At 54.8% G+C, this 16,887-nt stretch overlaps 1 protein-coding gene across 2 annotated transcripts; it reads right to left on the reverse strand.

Annotated features, from left to right (window-relative positions):
* Positions 1-463: 463 nt before the first annotated feature.
* Positions 464-16,554, reverse strand: DEDD2 (death effector domain containing 2). Of its 2 annotated transcripts, none has more exons than XM_059383872.1 (5): positions 16,401-16,554; positions 15,452-15,817; positions 13,492-13,614; positions 9,916-10,056; positions 464-1,671 (listed from the first exon to the last, which is right to left on the reverse strand). In XM_059383872.1, exons 2-5 carry the CDS (start codon positions 15,777-15,779, stop codon positions 1,280-1,282), a joined length of 984 nt encoding a protein of 327 aa, XP_059239855.1. In that variant the 5' UTR covers positions 15,780-15,817; positions 16,401-16,554; the 3' UTR covers positions 464-1,279. The 2 variants fall into 2 exon arrangements, with proteins under 2 accessions (XP_059239855.1, XP_059239854.1); XM_059383871.1 differs by having other exon boundaries at positions 16,435-16,553.
* Positions 16,555-16,887: the final 333 nt, after the last annotated feature.

Raw genomic sequence — 16,887 nt, forward strand, 5'->3', positions numbered from 1 at the left:
GAAAGCAGTGCTGGGCCCCAGGAGGAAGAATGCAGGTCCAGATTTAAGAGGTGACTGTCCAGAAGGCATGAGGAGCCATCTGGGGAGGGATTCCAGCCAGCGAACTGTGGCTTGTGACCCGTTTGGTTTCCAAAGCTTGGGGCTATAGTGCTGGGCTAGATAGCTGGCACCTCAGTGAATAAAGTAAAAACACTAGTATTTCCAAGAACCTAACAAGAGCAAAGCATGTGCCAATGGGGTTGGGACAGGTTATGACTCCCAAAGCAGTTAATTCCTTTGACAGATGAGGAAACTGAGGCCGAGAGGAGAGCAGGCCTGGGGTAGCAGCAGCTGATGACGCTCCAGCATCCTGCCCTTCCTCTAGCCAGATAACTGGGCCAGGAACCCCAGGGCTGGAACTGGGCCCAGGTCCTCATTAGCTCCTTCCTCCAGCCCATAAAGAAAGAGTCCTAGAGAGCCTTGATGACCACCCTAAGCCCCAATCTAGGGCAGTTTTATTGGCGCCATTTGTAAAAGGCCTTTCCCATCAGCCCCAAGCCTTTGCCTTCCCTTTTGGAGAAGGAAGTTGGTTTCTGATCCTGGCCCCATGGGCAACGACACACTTGGTCTGATGCTACTGCAATGCACGTGTGACACTCCGGGTGCAGGTCCTTGTTCAAGTCTGCATCCAACTGTGGGGAGCAGGAGAATGTGGAGATCCAGGTCTGTGTCTGGAAGTCAGGCTGAGCCCCAGCTGGCTAGAGAGATGTCTGGGCAAGAGGAGCAGGCCCCGTGTGCACCCTAGCCCCAGTGCCCAGCGCGGCTGAGGTCCAGGCTTGGGGACAGTAAAATCAGATATCCTGAGAGAGAAGCCCTTAGGCCAAAGACATGTGTGGAGCAGGCCAGGGCAGGAGCCCAGGGAAGATTCCAGAGGGAGCAGTGTGCATGTGCACACACAGTTCACTGAAGTCAAGGACACGGTGTGCAGGGGGCCTTTGGTGAATGTGTAGCTATGCCTCCTGCCCGTTCTGATCTGCATGCCTGAGTCCCTGGCCTCCTGAAGCTGAGGGAACACACCAGAGGGTAGGGTTGGGAGGAGGCTGGGAAGGAAACTCAGGTGGAAGTGGTTTAGGCCTCAGAGCCCACATCCTGTGGGAGAGTCTGCCAAGGGGCCAGGCCATCTGTCCCAGTCCTCGGGGCTGCTGAAGTTGACAGTCCTCTAGGGGCAGAGATGGATGTCCTCCAGGGAAGAGAGTGGCCCGGAGGCTAGGAGGTGGGTTCAGTCCTGCCATGTCCAGAATCAGGAGGCCTCAGTCGGGCGCCGTCCTCCCTCCTCCTCCATCAGCAGCAGGCGGCGCCGGCCAGCCTCATAGTCGGCCTCGTCCACACTGACCAGCAGGCGGACAGCCTCCCGGCCTACGGCCTCGCGAAGGGCCTCAGTCAGGAACACGCCCCGAAGGGCCTGCAGCAGGGCGCCACTCAGGTAGTCGCCCCAGAAGGCGTCCAGATAGGAGAGCTCAGAGAACTTGATGTCACACACCACGGAGCCCAGGTCCCGGGAGCGCAGCACGGCTGTGGCCTGCGCAAACACGTCCAGCTGCCGGGCCAGTGCCTGCGGCCGCCGGGAGGCCACACCCTGCTCCAAGGCGGGCCCGTGCTCACAGTACTCTGCTCGTACCCTGAGCCGGATGTCTGTGGAGAAGGAGGGACTGGTCAGGGAGGGGCCAACACAACAGACAGACAGACAGACACACACACACACACACACACGCAAATGCACATGCACGCGCACGCACACCACAGTGGGACCAGGAGCCCACAACCCCTTCCTCCTGCCCCAGCCTCCTCCCACAGGCTCCTCCCACTGCCCTATGGGTTGCACGGCCCCTGCCCACATCCTTCCCCCTTCTGGTAACCACACCCAAGTATGGAGACGCCCTCCCATGGCTTCTCTCCTGCTGCCTGGCCTCTGTTACCTCCTGACCCGGCGCTGTCCTCTCTCCACTCCAGCCGCAGCACCCTGCTGCACCCCCACCCACTAGGCAGGCTCTACCCAGCCCTGCCTCTCCTCCCGCTGGGGATGCTCTGGCCGGCCCAGTATCACTTGCTCCCTCAATTCCTTCAAATGCCACCTTCCCAATGACATCTCCCCTAAGCTCCCCATTTAAAACTTCACCACCACCAGGGACCCCAGCCCCCGACCCTCCCAGTCCCCCAGATCCTGCTCCCTTTCTTCCCAAGGCACTTACCACCTAACCTCGGAGGTTTCCCTTATGCTGTCAGGTTTTTCACCTGTCACCCCTGGCTGGGCCCCCTGTGAGCCCCCCCGGAAGGAAGAAACTGTCTATTTTATTCACGGGTGTAGCCCTGTGGCACCCAGCAGACACTCGATAGATACTTGTGAAAGAACCAATGCGCAGGCTGAAAGACCTGCCTTGCAGTAACGGGCCTCGCCCTATCCTGCACTCAGTGAGACTCCTGTGGGGCCACCATACCCAACAGGAAAGCGCCACACAGGGGTCTCAAGGCTGGGACGGGGATGGCTTTGCTGGTAGCAGGTACCCTCTTTCCTCAGAGGCTGGTAAGATGGTGGGCCCAAAGCCTGGAGCTGCCGGGGGCACTTGGCCACCAGGAGGAAAGAGCATGATTCTCTGCTACGATCCATTCCCTTTTTGCTCAGGCCAGTCAGAGCTTAGTTTCTGTTCTTTACGACCCTGACCCCATCTGCCCAAATGAGGGGGCAGCTCTGCGCAGGGCACAGCACCCAAGATTTCCTAGACTGTCCCTATAAATGTGACCTCTAGCAGATCACCTCCCTGTGGGATTACTAAAGCCCCCCTTGTGGGTTAAGCCTCTGCCTTTGGCTCAGGTCATGATCTCGGGATCCTGGGATCGAGCCCCGCATTGGGCTCTCTGCTCAGCGGGGAGCCTGCTTCCCCCTCTCTCTCTGCCTGCCTCTCTGCCTACTTGTGATCTCTGCCTGTCAAATGAATAAATAAAAATATTTTTTTAAAAATAATAAAACCCCACTTGTAACTCAGGCTACTAACAGAACCTCCTCTCCACACAACCCCAGCTGTGAGAGAGTCAGGTATGAGCTGGAAATGACAACAGGCACCACCCACACAGGAACTCATTTAATCCACGAACACCCCCATGAGACAGGCTCTATAATCACCCCAATTTACAGGTGAGCAAACCGAGGCAAAGAGAAGAGAAGGGATTTGCCCAAGGTCACGCAGCCAGGGTGTGGCAGTGCTCCACAGAGGTCACTGGGCTGCTCATGCCCCAGAGGGCAGCTTCGGGTCCGTGAAGATGAGTACAACCCAGAGCCTTTAGATGCCGCTGTGTAACCTGGCACAAGTCAGCACCTCTCTGAGCCCAGGCTCTTGACGAACCCGGGAATTCCAACTCAAAAAGACCGTTGAAAGGACTAGAAAGAAAACAGTGGATGGAAAAGAAGTGACTAGCACTGCCAACAGTGCCCAAAGGGTGCTCCAAGCACGGCGCCGCCGACAGCTCTGATGTGCCAAACGCTTCACCCTCAGCCTTCCGCCGGACCAGCCCCACGGGGTACGGGCCACATGCCACCCATCTGATGGATGAGGAAACTGAAGCTCTGGAAGGGGAACTACCATGTGCCCAACTCCCTGCGCCTTCCACACATGGTGTCAGCTGCAGGGCACAAGGTGGAAGGCAGGTCTCTGCTCCCCCAGATGACTTCTCAGCACCACCCACTTCCTCCTCCCACCCCTACCCTTCCTCCTTCTGTGAGGGAACCTCATCCTCTCCGCTCAAAGCCCAGGGAACCGCACCTGGCCTTGGCGCCTAGGACTTCCCACGGCCCTCAGGCCCAATTCCCTCCATCTTAAGAACCACATGAGACTGCCAGGCCTATAGCCTAGACTCCCCCGAGTGCCTGACCACACCCTCAGTTGGTGTGGGCCGGGGAGCAGGGGACTGGGAGAAGCAGCACCTGTCCAAGGCCACACGGGGCAGCTTAGTGGCAGAGGCACAAAGCCAGGTGGCGGAGTCCGACAGACCTTGAGGCGAGTCCCGGCTCTGCCACTCTCTAGCTTTGGGGCCTTGGGCATGTGACCTCACCTCTCTGAGCCTCAGTTTCCCCATCTGAAAAACATAAACAGACAAACAAGAGGTCCCTGCTGCATGGTGCAGTCACGAGGATTCAAAAAAGCAACTCATGAAGCAGTTGCCCCGGGTCCTACAACATAAGAGGCCCCCAAAAACAGGAACTGTGATTTCGACACCCACCTCTCTACCCCACGGCCCCTGCCCAGGCCTGGTCCTCTCTCGCTTGGGCCCAAGTGAACCTCCCCCTTACCTTCTCCTTCAGTTCCAGCTGCGTTCTCCCCTGCCCTACCTAGTCACAAGGCCAGGGCCCCCATCACAAGCCTTACTCACTCGCATGATCACTGGTCCACCTCCTCTGCGCAGAACAGACCCACTCACCCACCAAGGCCCAGGTCACAGGACCACACATCCCAAGCCAGTGAAGCCCTCCCACATCACCCTTCTCCTCAGCACAGCTCCGTACTCAACCTGTGGCAGAAACTGTTCAAATCCTGCCCCCAACACGGGGGGGTGGAAAGAAAGCAAAACCAGGATGGACTACTGTGTGTCCCATCTGTTCTTTTATCCCATGAATCAATTTACAAAGCCCCAGGAATGTGGGGTGACACACATGCCCCACCACCAGTGGGCTGGCAAGATACAGAACCCCAGTTAGGGAACGCCTCCCATGGGCCAGGCCCTCCCCAAGGGCGTTCCCGATCTCTGGCTCTGAATCCTCACAGCATTTTCCTTATCCCCACTGACAAATGAAATCCCTCCCCAGACCAGAGGCCAACATCAGGTCTGGAACACAACAGTGTGGCACTCAGAGAAAGGGGCCAAGGAGACTCCACAAAGGCAAAGGAGAAGACCTGTTTTACCACCCCTGGCCAAGGATCAGGGGCACCAAGCGCCATCACCCCTTTAGTCCTCGCCCAAATGACCAAAAGGGCAACAGGTGACACGCACAGAGGATTTACTGCAGACTGGCACACAGGTCACTTACTGACCCTTTGATTCTCCCTGTAACCTTCAAAAGCAGTGCTATTACCTCCTTTTTGCAAATGGGGAAACTGAGGCACAGAGGATGAGTCACCTGCCCCAGGGCAGAGAGGCAGGAAATGGCAGAGCTGGAATTCCAGCCTGGCAGAGCCTGGCCCCACAGCCCAAGCTCTGAACTACCCTGTCCTGTTGCGGCCTCTCGCACAATGATACACGGTAAGCTATCATTAAAAGACATCCCGAGGGCCACAAGAGAAAATGAGAGAGAGCGAGGTGTAATTTAGATTTCAACAATCAGATGGAACCTCTCTAGGAAATGACACTGGAAGTAAAATGTAAAGAACAAGTAGGTCAAGAGAGAAAAACGCGGAGAAGGAAGAGCAGCATTCCCAGGAGAGAGAACGGCCCCCATCGAAGTCCAGAAGCAAAAAATGAACTACGCGTTCAGAGGCTGGGGCCAGGGTGGATGGACCATGCAGAGGAGAAGGGCACCAGGGGATGACTGGAGGGACAGGACCCAACCCGGAGGGGCAGGGAGTCCAGGGCCTCGCGAGGCAAACACACACCTCAGCAGCTCAGGGGCCTCCTTGGTAAAGCCTCACCCCTGCACTGGCTCTCGTGGGGTCGCTTTGGGGATTACACAGCTGGCTGTGAGTACAGAGCAGAGGCCAGTGCCTGGTACACAACGAGCCCTCCGAGGGCCTAGGGAAGGACATGAACTTACACCGAGACGACTTGGGCCGCACTGCAGAGGCAGCGAGGCGGCAGGAACAGAGCCAGGGTAGGGGCCGGGGAAGGCCAAAGGGCCAGGACAGATGCAGCAGACACGGACAGAAGTGGACAGGTTGGTCCAGGGTGTCTGTGAGGAGCAAGGCGCAAAGAGCTTCTGGCCCCTGTGTGACCTGGGCTTGGAGCCGGCTGAATTGCTTCCTCCGGCCAAGAACGCCAAACATTTAGCAATGGTCCCTCTCCCCTTGGGCAGCTGTGCAGCAAGGCTCCCTGTCCCCAGGGCAGAGGGGGTGGTGCTACCTTCCTACTGAGGAAAGCTGCTCTTGCTCCTGCACTCAGGTGGGCCCCAGCATCCTCTTGTCCCCCAACCCCAAACCTCATCCCTCTCTCCTCGAGCGCAGAATAAGATGCGGAGGGAAATGGGCAGGGATGCCCAGGGGCTGCTCAGGAAAGGACAGGGACAGACACAAGGGGGAGAAGGGCAGCCAGAGTGCTCGAATGGAAAGACCCCTACCCCTCCACTGCCACTCCAGGGCCCGCACCCCCCCTCCTCTGGACAATACTGGTGCCCAACCTTGCTTTAGTCTTCCCCCGGGGACACCGTGTCATATCAAATGTAAGGTTTTCAGGAACGAGCAGATCAAAGCAACGAGGAGACGCTGCCACTAACGTCAGAGAAAGATAAGCAGCCACTCACTCCCCACTTCCCGATGGAAGGCCACAGCACCACCTGGGAAGTGAGCTTGAGAACAAAACATCGCACCAGAGTCTGATCAAGTCTCTCCAGGCCAACCACCGATTTCCAGGAAACACAGACAACAGGGGACCCTATCGATCTACTCCACTGCAGGATGCAGTTGGCAAAATCCAGTCTTCAGGAAACAGGACAACTACCTCCAACAAACACAGAGCTCAGGGGATGGGGGAGAGAGAACGGACATGGTAGGTGGATCTCCGCAATCAGAAGAGACTTCCGAAAGCCAGCATGAGGGCGCCTGAGCGGCTCAGTCGGTTGAGTGCCAGACTTGCGCTCACATCATGATCCCAGGGTCCTGGACTGAGCCCCACATCGGGCTCCCTGCTCAGTGGAGGGTCTGCGTGTTCCTCTGCCCCCTAAACCCCGCACGCACATGCTCGCACTCTCTCTCAAATAAATTAAATTAAAAAAAACAGAACCAGCACTTCTGAGACAACTGGACATCAGAGGACTGACTGGACATCTGACAGAAACTTGACATTTTCGGGGCAGTAATTTTTCGAGAATTCTGATCTTTTAGAAGTACACAGTAGAAAATCCACAGAGCAAATAACAAAACTCCTGAAAACGACTGCAAAACACTGTGGATGGTCCAAGAGGACTGCCCACGAGCCGACAAGGGCTGAGGGCAGTGAAGGGGGGATGCGGTCATCATGCTGGTGTGCCTGCCTCTGTACCTTCTCCACAGAAAACAGGGAAAAGAGCAAAGCTCCTCCTGTCATTCAAATCCTCTGGCTGCTTTCTGTCACATAAGGCAGTGAAAGCCCCGGCCCCCGGCCCTGCAGGACGGGCTCCCCCACCTAACCTGTACTTACCTCCCAGCAGCCCCCTTGTTCCCCGGGCTCCAGCCTGGCCAGCTTCCTTACCAGCCCTTCACCACCACAGGCTCAGTCCTACTTGGACCTTGGCACCTGCAATCCTCAGATCCAGAACATTCTTCCCCAGGCATCCACACACTCGCTCTGTCTCTTCCAAGGGGTCTTCTGAGACCACCCTATCTTGAAAATACACCTGAAATGGCATTTTCCATCACTCCCTACCCCCCTGCCCTGCCCTCTCTTCTCAGGCGCCATCTGGTTTCTTTTGGCTTTCTCCTCCTATCAAAACCAATGGGAGGACAAGCGCCGCCCCCCTGCTGTGCCCAGCACATAGTGAGTGCTCTGAGAATACGCGTGGAGTATGAGCATACGCGTGGAGTATGATCGGAGCCTGCCACTCTGCAGATGGGGGCTGTCACCCCTACCTCAGGGCTGTCTTGAAAACTCAGGGCCGAGCGAACAGCACGCCCAGCACAGTGCCCAGTGGATGGCCCTGAAAAGGGATGTGGAAACTCAGAGCCCCTGTGTCCAAACCCCGGCTACTCCAGACACCCTTCCCCTTAAGAAACCCGGAGTTTGGTCCAGTTCCGGCCCTCTCAGGAGGGCAGTTGACTAGGGGTTAAGCCCCACAGCTGTCACACACACATGGGGGCAAGGAAGTCGGGTCACTCTAGTCTGAAGGAGCCTCTTTCCACCCCTGGTCTTGAGCCTCATTAAAGGTGAAGCATCCTAGCTTCCAGAGGGAACCATCAGCAGCCTACAAGGGAGGGCCTCCCTCCAGCCCCACCCTGCCCAGTGAGTCAGCAGCCAGACCTGCTCACAGTCCTCACCGCAAGACCCAGCCACACCCTGGGTTAACAACATCCCCACCAAGGCCCGCCATGGCCCAGCCCACCTGAAGAGACCTGGAGCCTCTGGGGCAACAAGTCCCCTCCCCACCTTGGCTCAGCAGGCCCCCTGCTGCCCAGCCAGGTCAGTATTTCTGCTCAGGACCGCCTGCCTCAGGAGAGAGTCACCCCGGGGCAGCCACCGAATCCAGCAGAGGGTTGTCAGAGGACACTGTCCAGCTGAGGGTTGTCAGAGGACACCAGTGTCTGTTCCTCCTGGCAGCACCCAGCACAGGTCTCCGCAGCCTCATCGGAGGAGTGGATGGGACACTCGGAAGAGAGGGAACCAGAGACGTGTGGGCTGATGAGCCCACGCCCAACCATGCCCCTCAGGGCCACAGTTCTCAAAGGCAAGGCCCAAGCACAAATCTCTACAGCAGAGCCCACAAGACACCTAGCCTAACACACCTGCAGGCCCAGGCAGCCCTATTGGCACCCTCCCCTCCCCAACAGAACGTCTCTGGGCCAGACCTTCCACCTCTCCCGCTTGGGCTGTCCAGCCTCTTCCCTCCATTCCCTGCTTCCTTTTTGTTTAATTTACTTCAACAAGTACCTGTCACGGCACATGCTATACCTATCTGTACCTGGCCCGCTTCTAAGCACTTTATACGTCATCATTCACTAACTGATTTTCCAGATGGAGTCAGAGTTCCATCGAAAACAGGTATCAGGGGCACCTGGGTGGCTCAGTGGGTTAAAGCCTCTGCCTTCCGCTCAGGTCATGATCCCAGGGTCCTGGGATCAAGCTCCGCATGGGGCTCTCTGCTCAGCCGGGAGCCTGCTTCCTCCTCTTTCTCTCCTCTGCCTGCTTCTCTGCCTACTTGTGATCTCTGTCTGTCAAATAAATAAATAAAATCTTTAAAAACAAAACAAAACAAAAACAAAAAAAGAAAACAGGCATCAGATCACCTCACTCCCTGCTGAAAATCCACTGTAACACTTGCTGTATGGAATAAAACCCACACTCCAAGGTCTGCCAGGCCCAGTGGCTTGGCTCCTGCCAGGATCCTCCACCCACTCCCCACCCTCTGCTCACAGCACTATCTAAAGCCAATTGCAGTTTCACTGATCTGTCACCCTATGAGAAGGTCGCCTCCCCAACCAAAGGGCCCTCACTGCTATTCCTGTCCCAAGCACACTGCACAGTGACAGCAAGACACACAAACCGGTACAGAGCACATGGCGTGGGCCCCCGGCCAGGCACTGGGGGAATATTTTACCGGGTTAATTCATCTTCTCTCTCAACGAGCCCAGTTGGGGAGCACCCTATCAGCCTCATTTTACACAGAAGGGTTCGGTCACCCGCCCAAGGTCAGACAACCTAGCTAAACGCCAAGGCTAAGTGACCCTAGCAGCCGGCTCCAGGATCCTCATTTCTCACACGCGCATTGTTCTACTGCAGACTAAGTAAACCTATAAAAATGGTTACTGAAAAAAACATATAAAATTGAGAGCAAGAGGTCGTGAGGAAAAGCTTCCTGGAGGAGGTCACACATGTGAGCCTTCCACAATAGGCAGGATGGAGACATGCAAGAGGAAAAGGACAAACAGAAGCCACCACCTCCCCACTGGTGGGCCACACTCTGCACAGGCGCCTGCCTCTGCCAGCCCTGGGATCAGCAGCCGGCCACAAGCACCGGCCATGCATTCACCACGGCCCACAGACACCTACCACAGGTCACTTTGCCTTCTGAGGCAGGTCTGGATGTCTCCTGTGGCTGCTGGGGGGCGGCGGCAGTCCCTCTCCGCCGCCGCCTGGCACCACCACTGGGCCTGCCCCGACTCCGCCGCTGCCGCTTGGTTGGTGGGGAGCCTGAGGAGAGAAAGATGGGGCACACTGAGGATCAGGATAACAGGTAGAGCATGGTGGCAAGGGCCTGCACAAGGGCTCAAGGCTGGTCTCCGTGCTGTGAGACCCTGGGTGAGCCCCTCTGCTTCCTGGGCCTCAGTGGCTGGGTCCATAAGACGAGCAGTAAGTAGAACCTAGCTTCACCCAGAAGAGCACACCCCACCATCCAGCAGCCCCACTTCCAGGTCTGACCCTGAAGAAAGCCCTGCACAACCTCGTCAGCAAACAGGCATGACAACAGACAGACCACTGCGGCATTGTTCCTGTCTCAATGCAAACACAATGTAAACATATGGTGAGCAGTACACTAGGTTAATTACCAGGGTGCTGACTCCTCAGTAAAGTAAAAGCGAGGTACAGAACAAGTGTCTACAACTTACTACATCTTGCCTTAAAAGAAAAAGAAAATAAGCATACAAACTTGCTATTTTTCCAAGACAAAACACTGTATAGGCAAACAGAAAATGAATGAAATTAGTTACCTACTCACTAGGGGTTGGGGGCCAGTAGAAACAATCCTCCTGAGAACATCCTTCTCCCGATTCTATTAGTTTTGACTTCTGAGTCTTTTTTCTTTTTTTAAAAGATTTTTATTTATTTGATAGACAGAAAAAGATCATAAGTAGGCAGAGAGGCAGGCAGAGAGAGAGGGAGAAGCATGCTCCCCGCTGAGTAGAGAGCCCGATGCGGGGCTCGATCCCAGACCCTGAGATCATGACCTGAGCCGAAGGCAGAGGCTTTAACCCACTGAGCCACCCAGGCGCCCCTGACTTCTGAGTCATTAAAGTGGTTTACATACTCAAAAAATTAGACAGACAAAAACACCAACCATAAAATTAACAGAAACAAACCTAGCTGCATATGTAACTGGTAACACCAACTGAAGAATTATTTCAAGTAACTTGGAAGAATGTTCTGACTGTAAACTCTTGGTGGGACACACTCCTAGGGCAGGAAGAACCACAAGTAACTAACTGGTCTGCTTCATTCAGGAGAGGCAGTCAGCAGCGGCACTGATGTACTTTCAAAGCTATGATTGTCATAAAATGAACCAAATAGATTTTCTATCTCAAAGCTATTAATAACCAGAATTTTTAGTGTACAAGAAACAAATATTTATAACGTTAATTTCAAAAACGATAAGACAAATTTTTTTTGTTTGGGGGTGGGGATAGAGTGTGTATGCAGGCAAGAGCCAAGAAGGGGAGAGGGAGAGACAGCATCCCAAGTAGGCACCCCGTCCAGCACAGAGATGGATCTGGGGCTTGATCTGAGGTCATGAAATGAGAAAGATGGGACACACTGAGATCATGACCTGAGCCGAAATCAAGAGTTGGACACTAAACCGACCGAGCCACCCAGGTGCCCCAAAATACTAATATGAATTTTCTTAAAGTAATTTCTAGCTCTGTTCACTAAAAGAGGCCAGAAACAATACACACACTCAGCACCCAGGTCTAGGTCTCTAAATGACAGTCCCTCTAGAAGAAATGAGGCTTCTTCTGGTAACAGCTGATTCCAGGGCTAGGGAAGAAAAAAGACAGGTGAGTCCAAAAATCTTGCAGTCCCCCAGAGCAGGAAGCCCAAAGAATGATGGAGCCCCATCAAAAAGACAGTAGGAGCTAATCAATTTGAACCTCAGGAAAAATGACTAATGGATTTTAACACAGTAAATAAACAATTATACAGGAATCCACAGCACTGCTCCCCCTCCTCCCAAGAAAAAAGAGAGAAAAAAGGAAAAGTCTCAAAAGAGTGCCAGCTAACAGACCACTGGAAAAGAGTAAGAAAACCACCATTTTATTAACACCAGTGTCAGCACTGGTTTGAGCAGAGATCATCGATGCCTACTAAACCCACCAGGGATGCTTCTGGTATCAGGATGTGCCAAGGTGTCCCCCCACAGACTGTAAGTCAAAGGGGGAAATGTCCCTTTACAAAGGACAAACATGGCAGACCCCACCTTAACCAAGTGCTCAAACCTGCCAACTCACAGCAAGAAAACCAGAATGTCAGCCTCCTGATGGGCTCCAACGTAAAGCCCACAGCATCAACTAAGGAACAGTCCTGCCAAAACATGTAACCTGAATCTCATCGAGCCTCCTGACCCACTTTTTACTGCACCTTACTTTACTTCACTCGATTCTCCGTCCTGAAAACCACTCTCTACTACTCTGACCACACATTTACAGGGTTTTCGAGTTTCAAGTCATGAACCAGAAACAACGCCCAGTGGCTGCTGCCGTGCTTATCTCCTGGGGTGAGGGTGATGGGGCTCCCCACTTCACAGGAGCTATACCAGCTCCAGCACCCCACGAGGAAATGATAGGACACTTTAAAACAATTGTGACATTCTACAAAACAAGCAGACAGAGTCAGTAAGTCAAAGTCATAGCAAGAAAAGAAACAAATCTGGGGCAGGGAAGGAGTCTGGTTTCTCAAGTAAGAGATTAAGAAGACAAAATAAATTAATGCAGGGGCGCCTGGGTAACTCACTGGGGTAGGCGTCTGCCTTTGGCTCAGGTTATGACCCCAGGGTCCTGGGATGGAGCCTGGCATCGGGAATCCCTGCTCAGCGGGGAGCCTGCTTCTCCCTCTCCCTTTGCCTGCTGCTTCCCCTGCTTGTGCTCTTTCTCTAATCAATAAATAAAATCTTAAAACAAACACACACACACACAGACACACACACAGAAACTCAACTATGAGTGGGTCCCGAGAGTAGAGACCATCGGTGGGAGACATGAAAATGAAACATTAGAATATCGGAGGATCAATATTTATTTTCTTAGACATAATAATGGTCTGGAAATGACCTAGGAGAATCTCCTCATTGTCAGAAAATGCCTGCTGATTTAGGGATAAAGTATCCTGATGGCTGCAACTCATTCTAAAGCATTCAACCACAAATCCACCTTACACACAAACACACACATAAGGCAAAAGTGGCAAAATGTTAAAATTACTGAATGGAGATGAAAAATAGGAACAAGCTCACTGCACTCATTTTTCAGCTTCTCTGTATGTTTCAAATTATGTTTGAATAATTTAAGAACTAGGAAAGAGGAGACGCCCTAAATGAATTGGCAGGGCAATTAAAACAAACGAATTAAAGATCCCTGACATGAATAAATCTCGAACATGTGTCCAGCAAAGCCAGCCACGTGAAGACTGCCCACCATGTGATGTCATTCAGATGCCCTATAAAACTACCACAAACAATTCCATACATTGCTTCCGGACACATGCTTTTGTAGGATAAACACCACACACAATGCAATGTGGACACAGAATGACCCCTTGAGTCCCTTCCTTGGCGGGCTGGGATGGAGAGGTTCATCAGGGTTCAGGAGGAAAAAGGCACGCTGCCATCATGCCCACCCCACCAGGTGAGAGGCTCACCTGTCTCCCACTGACCCTGCTGGGCGTCTGAAGTACCGCTTGATTGGCGATGGCGTCGGCGGCTGCCTTCGGTCCTTTTGGAAGAAGAGCTGGAGGTGCCATAGTTGTAGCGTTCCGGAGACACTTCACAAAATGAAAAACAAAGTATTCAGGGCCTCTAGCCCCTCCCCAGCCCAGCCTCCAATTCCCACCTGGAGATGGACTCCTGCCCCACTAGGTGCTGAGCTCCCCAGAGCTTGGAACCCAGACAGCAGCTCCCTCCCAAACGCTTCTTGCCCAGTGGTCACTATATGCCTACAGAAGGGGCTCAGGAACTCCTGGGGCTGTCCAACTCGTGTCTACAGCAGCTCCAATGGCCAAGGCTGGATTCTGTAAACTGAGTCATGGTCAGTATCCCTGCAATGTCGCCCCCCACCCCCGCCACCTCGAACTGCCCCCAACACTCCTTGAGGCCCCAAGGAGTAGCAGGCTCTCCAAATCCTCTCTTCCACAGCCTAACCTCCACGTATCTTTTTTCCAAAAACACGGTCAGTTCTTCTCTAGTAGTGCCCTTCTCCTGGTTACCCAATGCCCATGGGCTTCCTCTGGCCAAGGAAGTTCGTGATCCCCCTCCGTGACTCACCACCTCACCTCTAATGACCCAGCTGAGGGCTCAATAGCTCCAGGCCTATGCACAACAGGACTCCTGACCCTTAAACCCTTGGGTTCCTCACCTTCTCAGAACTGCTCCTCCAGGAGTACTTCCCTCACAGGATGCAGGGCATCATCTCAGAGCCGAGCCAGTCAGGTATGAATCCTGACTCCCACACTTTCTACCTGTGTCACCTGCAAGCCCCTATGTGAAGTGGCTTCCTCCCTCCCTCTCTGCTCTTGCTCTGTCAGTACCCCCTGCTCCTACCACACTGGTCTCTGACGGTACCAAACTCAGTACTGACTCAGGGCTTGAAAGCTTCCCTTTCCCTCTGCCTGGCATTTTCTCCTCCACACAGCAGGGGTAGAGCCGCCACCTAAACATTGCTTTCTCCAGGGCGCCTGGGTGGCTCAGTGGGTTAAGCCTCTGCCTTCGGCTCAGGTCATGATCTCAGGGTCCTGGGACTGAGTCCCTGCTGAGCAGAGAGCCTGCTCCCCACTCTCCCTCTGCTGCTCCCCCTGCTTGTGCTTTCTCTCCTTCTCTCACTCTCTGTCAAGTAAGTAAATTCTTTTTGGGGGGCTCCTGGGTGGCTCAGTTGTTTGGTGTCTGCCTTCGGCCCAGGTCATGGTCCCAGGGTCCTGGGATGGAGCCCTGCATAGGGCTCCCTGCTCAGCAGGGAGCCTGCTTCCCTCTCTCTCTCTGCCTGCCTCTCTGCCTACTTGTGATCTTTTAAAAATAATAATAAATAAACATCCCTTTCTCAGAGAAGTTTTAAGTGGTTACCCAATCTGGGGGGGCAGGAGGGGACTCCCTTCACTGTGAAACACTCCCTATTCTCTGCATTCTCTTAACTTTGTGTTTCTATAACCATGTCTAAAAATAAGCTATCTGCCTTAATGGCTGCGTCCCCCCACCAAACATAAGCTTCATGGAACAAACACTTTGTCAGTCCCAACACCTTGTACTTCCTGTGCTCAAGCACACAGGATTCAGTTCTTACATGTGGGCAAGCTGCTTAACTTCTCTTAACCCTGTTCTTTCTCCTGTAAGATAGGGACACGAACAGGACTTCCTCATGGGATTACTGGGAGGATATAAGGCGACAGAAAGGGCTTACCACTGTGCTTAGCAAGAAATAAGCCCTCTATAAACAGTGGCCACAAACGTCATTGCTGTGGCCAAATTCCACAAGCTCACCTCTCCCAAACCCATGCCTCCTCCCTGCCTGTGTTCCTCATTGATAGTCTGAGCAAAGGGTAGGAGCGAGTACCCTGGAGGCGCAGCCAGGGCACACCACCGGAAGTCTGTCACCCTGCCATTCAACCATACCTGGACGGCGCCTCTTGCGCGCCAGGTGTGGCAGCAGGTCGTGGCGAGCCAGCACGCGCAGGAGTTGCCCCAACAGCCGAAGGTTGCTCTCGTCGCACTGCCCGCGGCGCTCCAGCTCCAACAGCAGCTCCAGGCCGCTTCGGGCGCGGGCCAGACCGCCGGCTGCGCCGGGGGCCTCATCGAGCAGGAAGGCCAGCAGCTCCAGCTCGCACTCGGTCAGCTGTCCGCCCACCACCTCGAACATACGGTGAAGCGACAGCATCCCGTAGTAGTCCAGGCATTCGTCCTCCTCCCAGCTCGGAGCCGGGGTCAACCCGGACAGCGCCATACCCGGGGGAGGGGGCAGCACAAGCTCTGAACCAGGGCCTAGAACCCACACAGCGGGGGAGGGGACAATGGTCAGCGACGCAAGGACCCGGACCCCGTCCCCGCCGGCACGTCTCTCCCGCCCCGTCCTGCCCTGCAGGGCCACCTTCGCACCCCAGTCTTCTTTGCCGCTCCCCTTCCCCCAGAAAGGAATGGTATCGCCCGACGTCCCCTAGTAACAGGTCGAGACGCCAGACCCCGGTCGTCCTCCCACCAGTCGGGCCTGCCCAGCCCGAACGCTCCTCCCCAGGTGGTATGTCCCGAACCAACCTCCGGACCCGACCAAGTGGACTGGGTCCGAACAAGCGTGGGGCCCCATCCCAGAGAACCCTGCCAACTGCTCTCTGACTCTGGGCAGCACTGTCCGGACGTGCCCCTTGGCTTCGTCCAGTGGTACTGTCCGATCAGCGCCGCGGCTCCAACCCAATGGTAGCGTCCGAAAGTAACCCTCTGCTCCCCACAAGTGGAACCGACCAAAGCAGCCCATCGCCCCGCACAGGTGGAGCTGTCCGATCCCGACCCCCTTGCCCTGTTAGGGCGGTACCGCTCTCCCCCCAACACCCAAGAGGTTCCGTCTACCCACCACCAGCCGCCCTCAGGCCTCTCTGGATCCTCACCGGACTCTGGCGTCTGACGACTCCCGGGCGACGGCCACAGCCACTTGTTTTGGATCTTTCTGGCACCTTCTCTATTATTACGCCTGCGTCACCTCGCCCCTCCTCCTTCCCCCAACTCGCGCAGGTGCGACCGCCACGCCCCTTAGGCGCAAGCGCAGAGTGAAGCTTCCAAGCCCCACCCCTCAGGGCCCGCCTCCAACCGTAGCGTCCTGCCCGGCAGTGTCGCGCTTGCGCAAAGCGAGATTGGTTTCCGCGTTTGAGTTGGATCTGACTCCTGGTTGCAGGGTTGTTCCTGTCCGCAAGTGACTTACGCCGCTGGGTGTTTGTTGCCCCACGTCAAGCCCTGTTGGAACTATTCATCTCATGGACTACAGTCCCATCCTAAACACGATCTAGACGCACACATTACCACTGCTCCCGGCTGCCCATGGCAAAGGACCACAATAGCGACCG

Source organism: Mustela nigripes, chromosome 17, assembly GCF_022355385.1.
Source record: "Mustela nigripes isolate SB6536 chromosome 17, MUSNIG.SB6536, whole genome shotgun sequence".
Taxonomy (NCBI): domain Eukaryota; kingdom Metazoa; phylum Chordata; class Mammalia; order Carnivora; family Mustelidae; genus Mustela; species Mustela nigripes.

What these genes read in the sequence shown, in the direction of transcription:
- DEDD2 (XM_059383872.1), bottom strand. Translation starts at nt 15,779, where the DNA reads ATGGCGCTGTCCGGGTTGACCCCGGCTCCGAGCTGGGAGGAGGACGAA. An exon ending in GCGCAAGAGGCGCCGTCCAG is followed by an intron (nt 13,615 to 15,451) that starts GTATGGTTGAAT and finishes CATTTTGTGAAG; the next exon opens with TGTCTCCGGAACGCTACAAC. An exon ending in AGAAGGCAAAGTGACCTGTG is followed by an intron (nt 1,672 to 9,915) that starts GTAGGTGTCTGT and finishes CCTTCTCCACAG; the next exon opens with ACATCCGGCTCAGGGTACGA.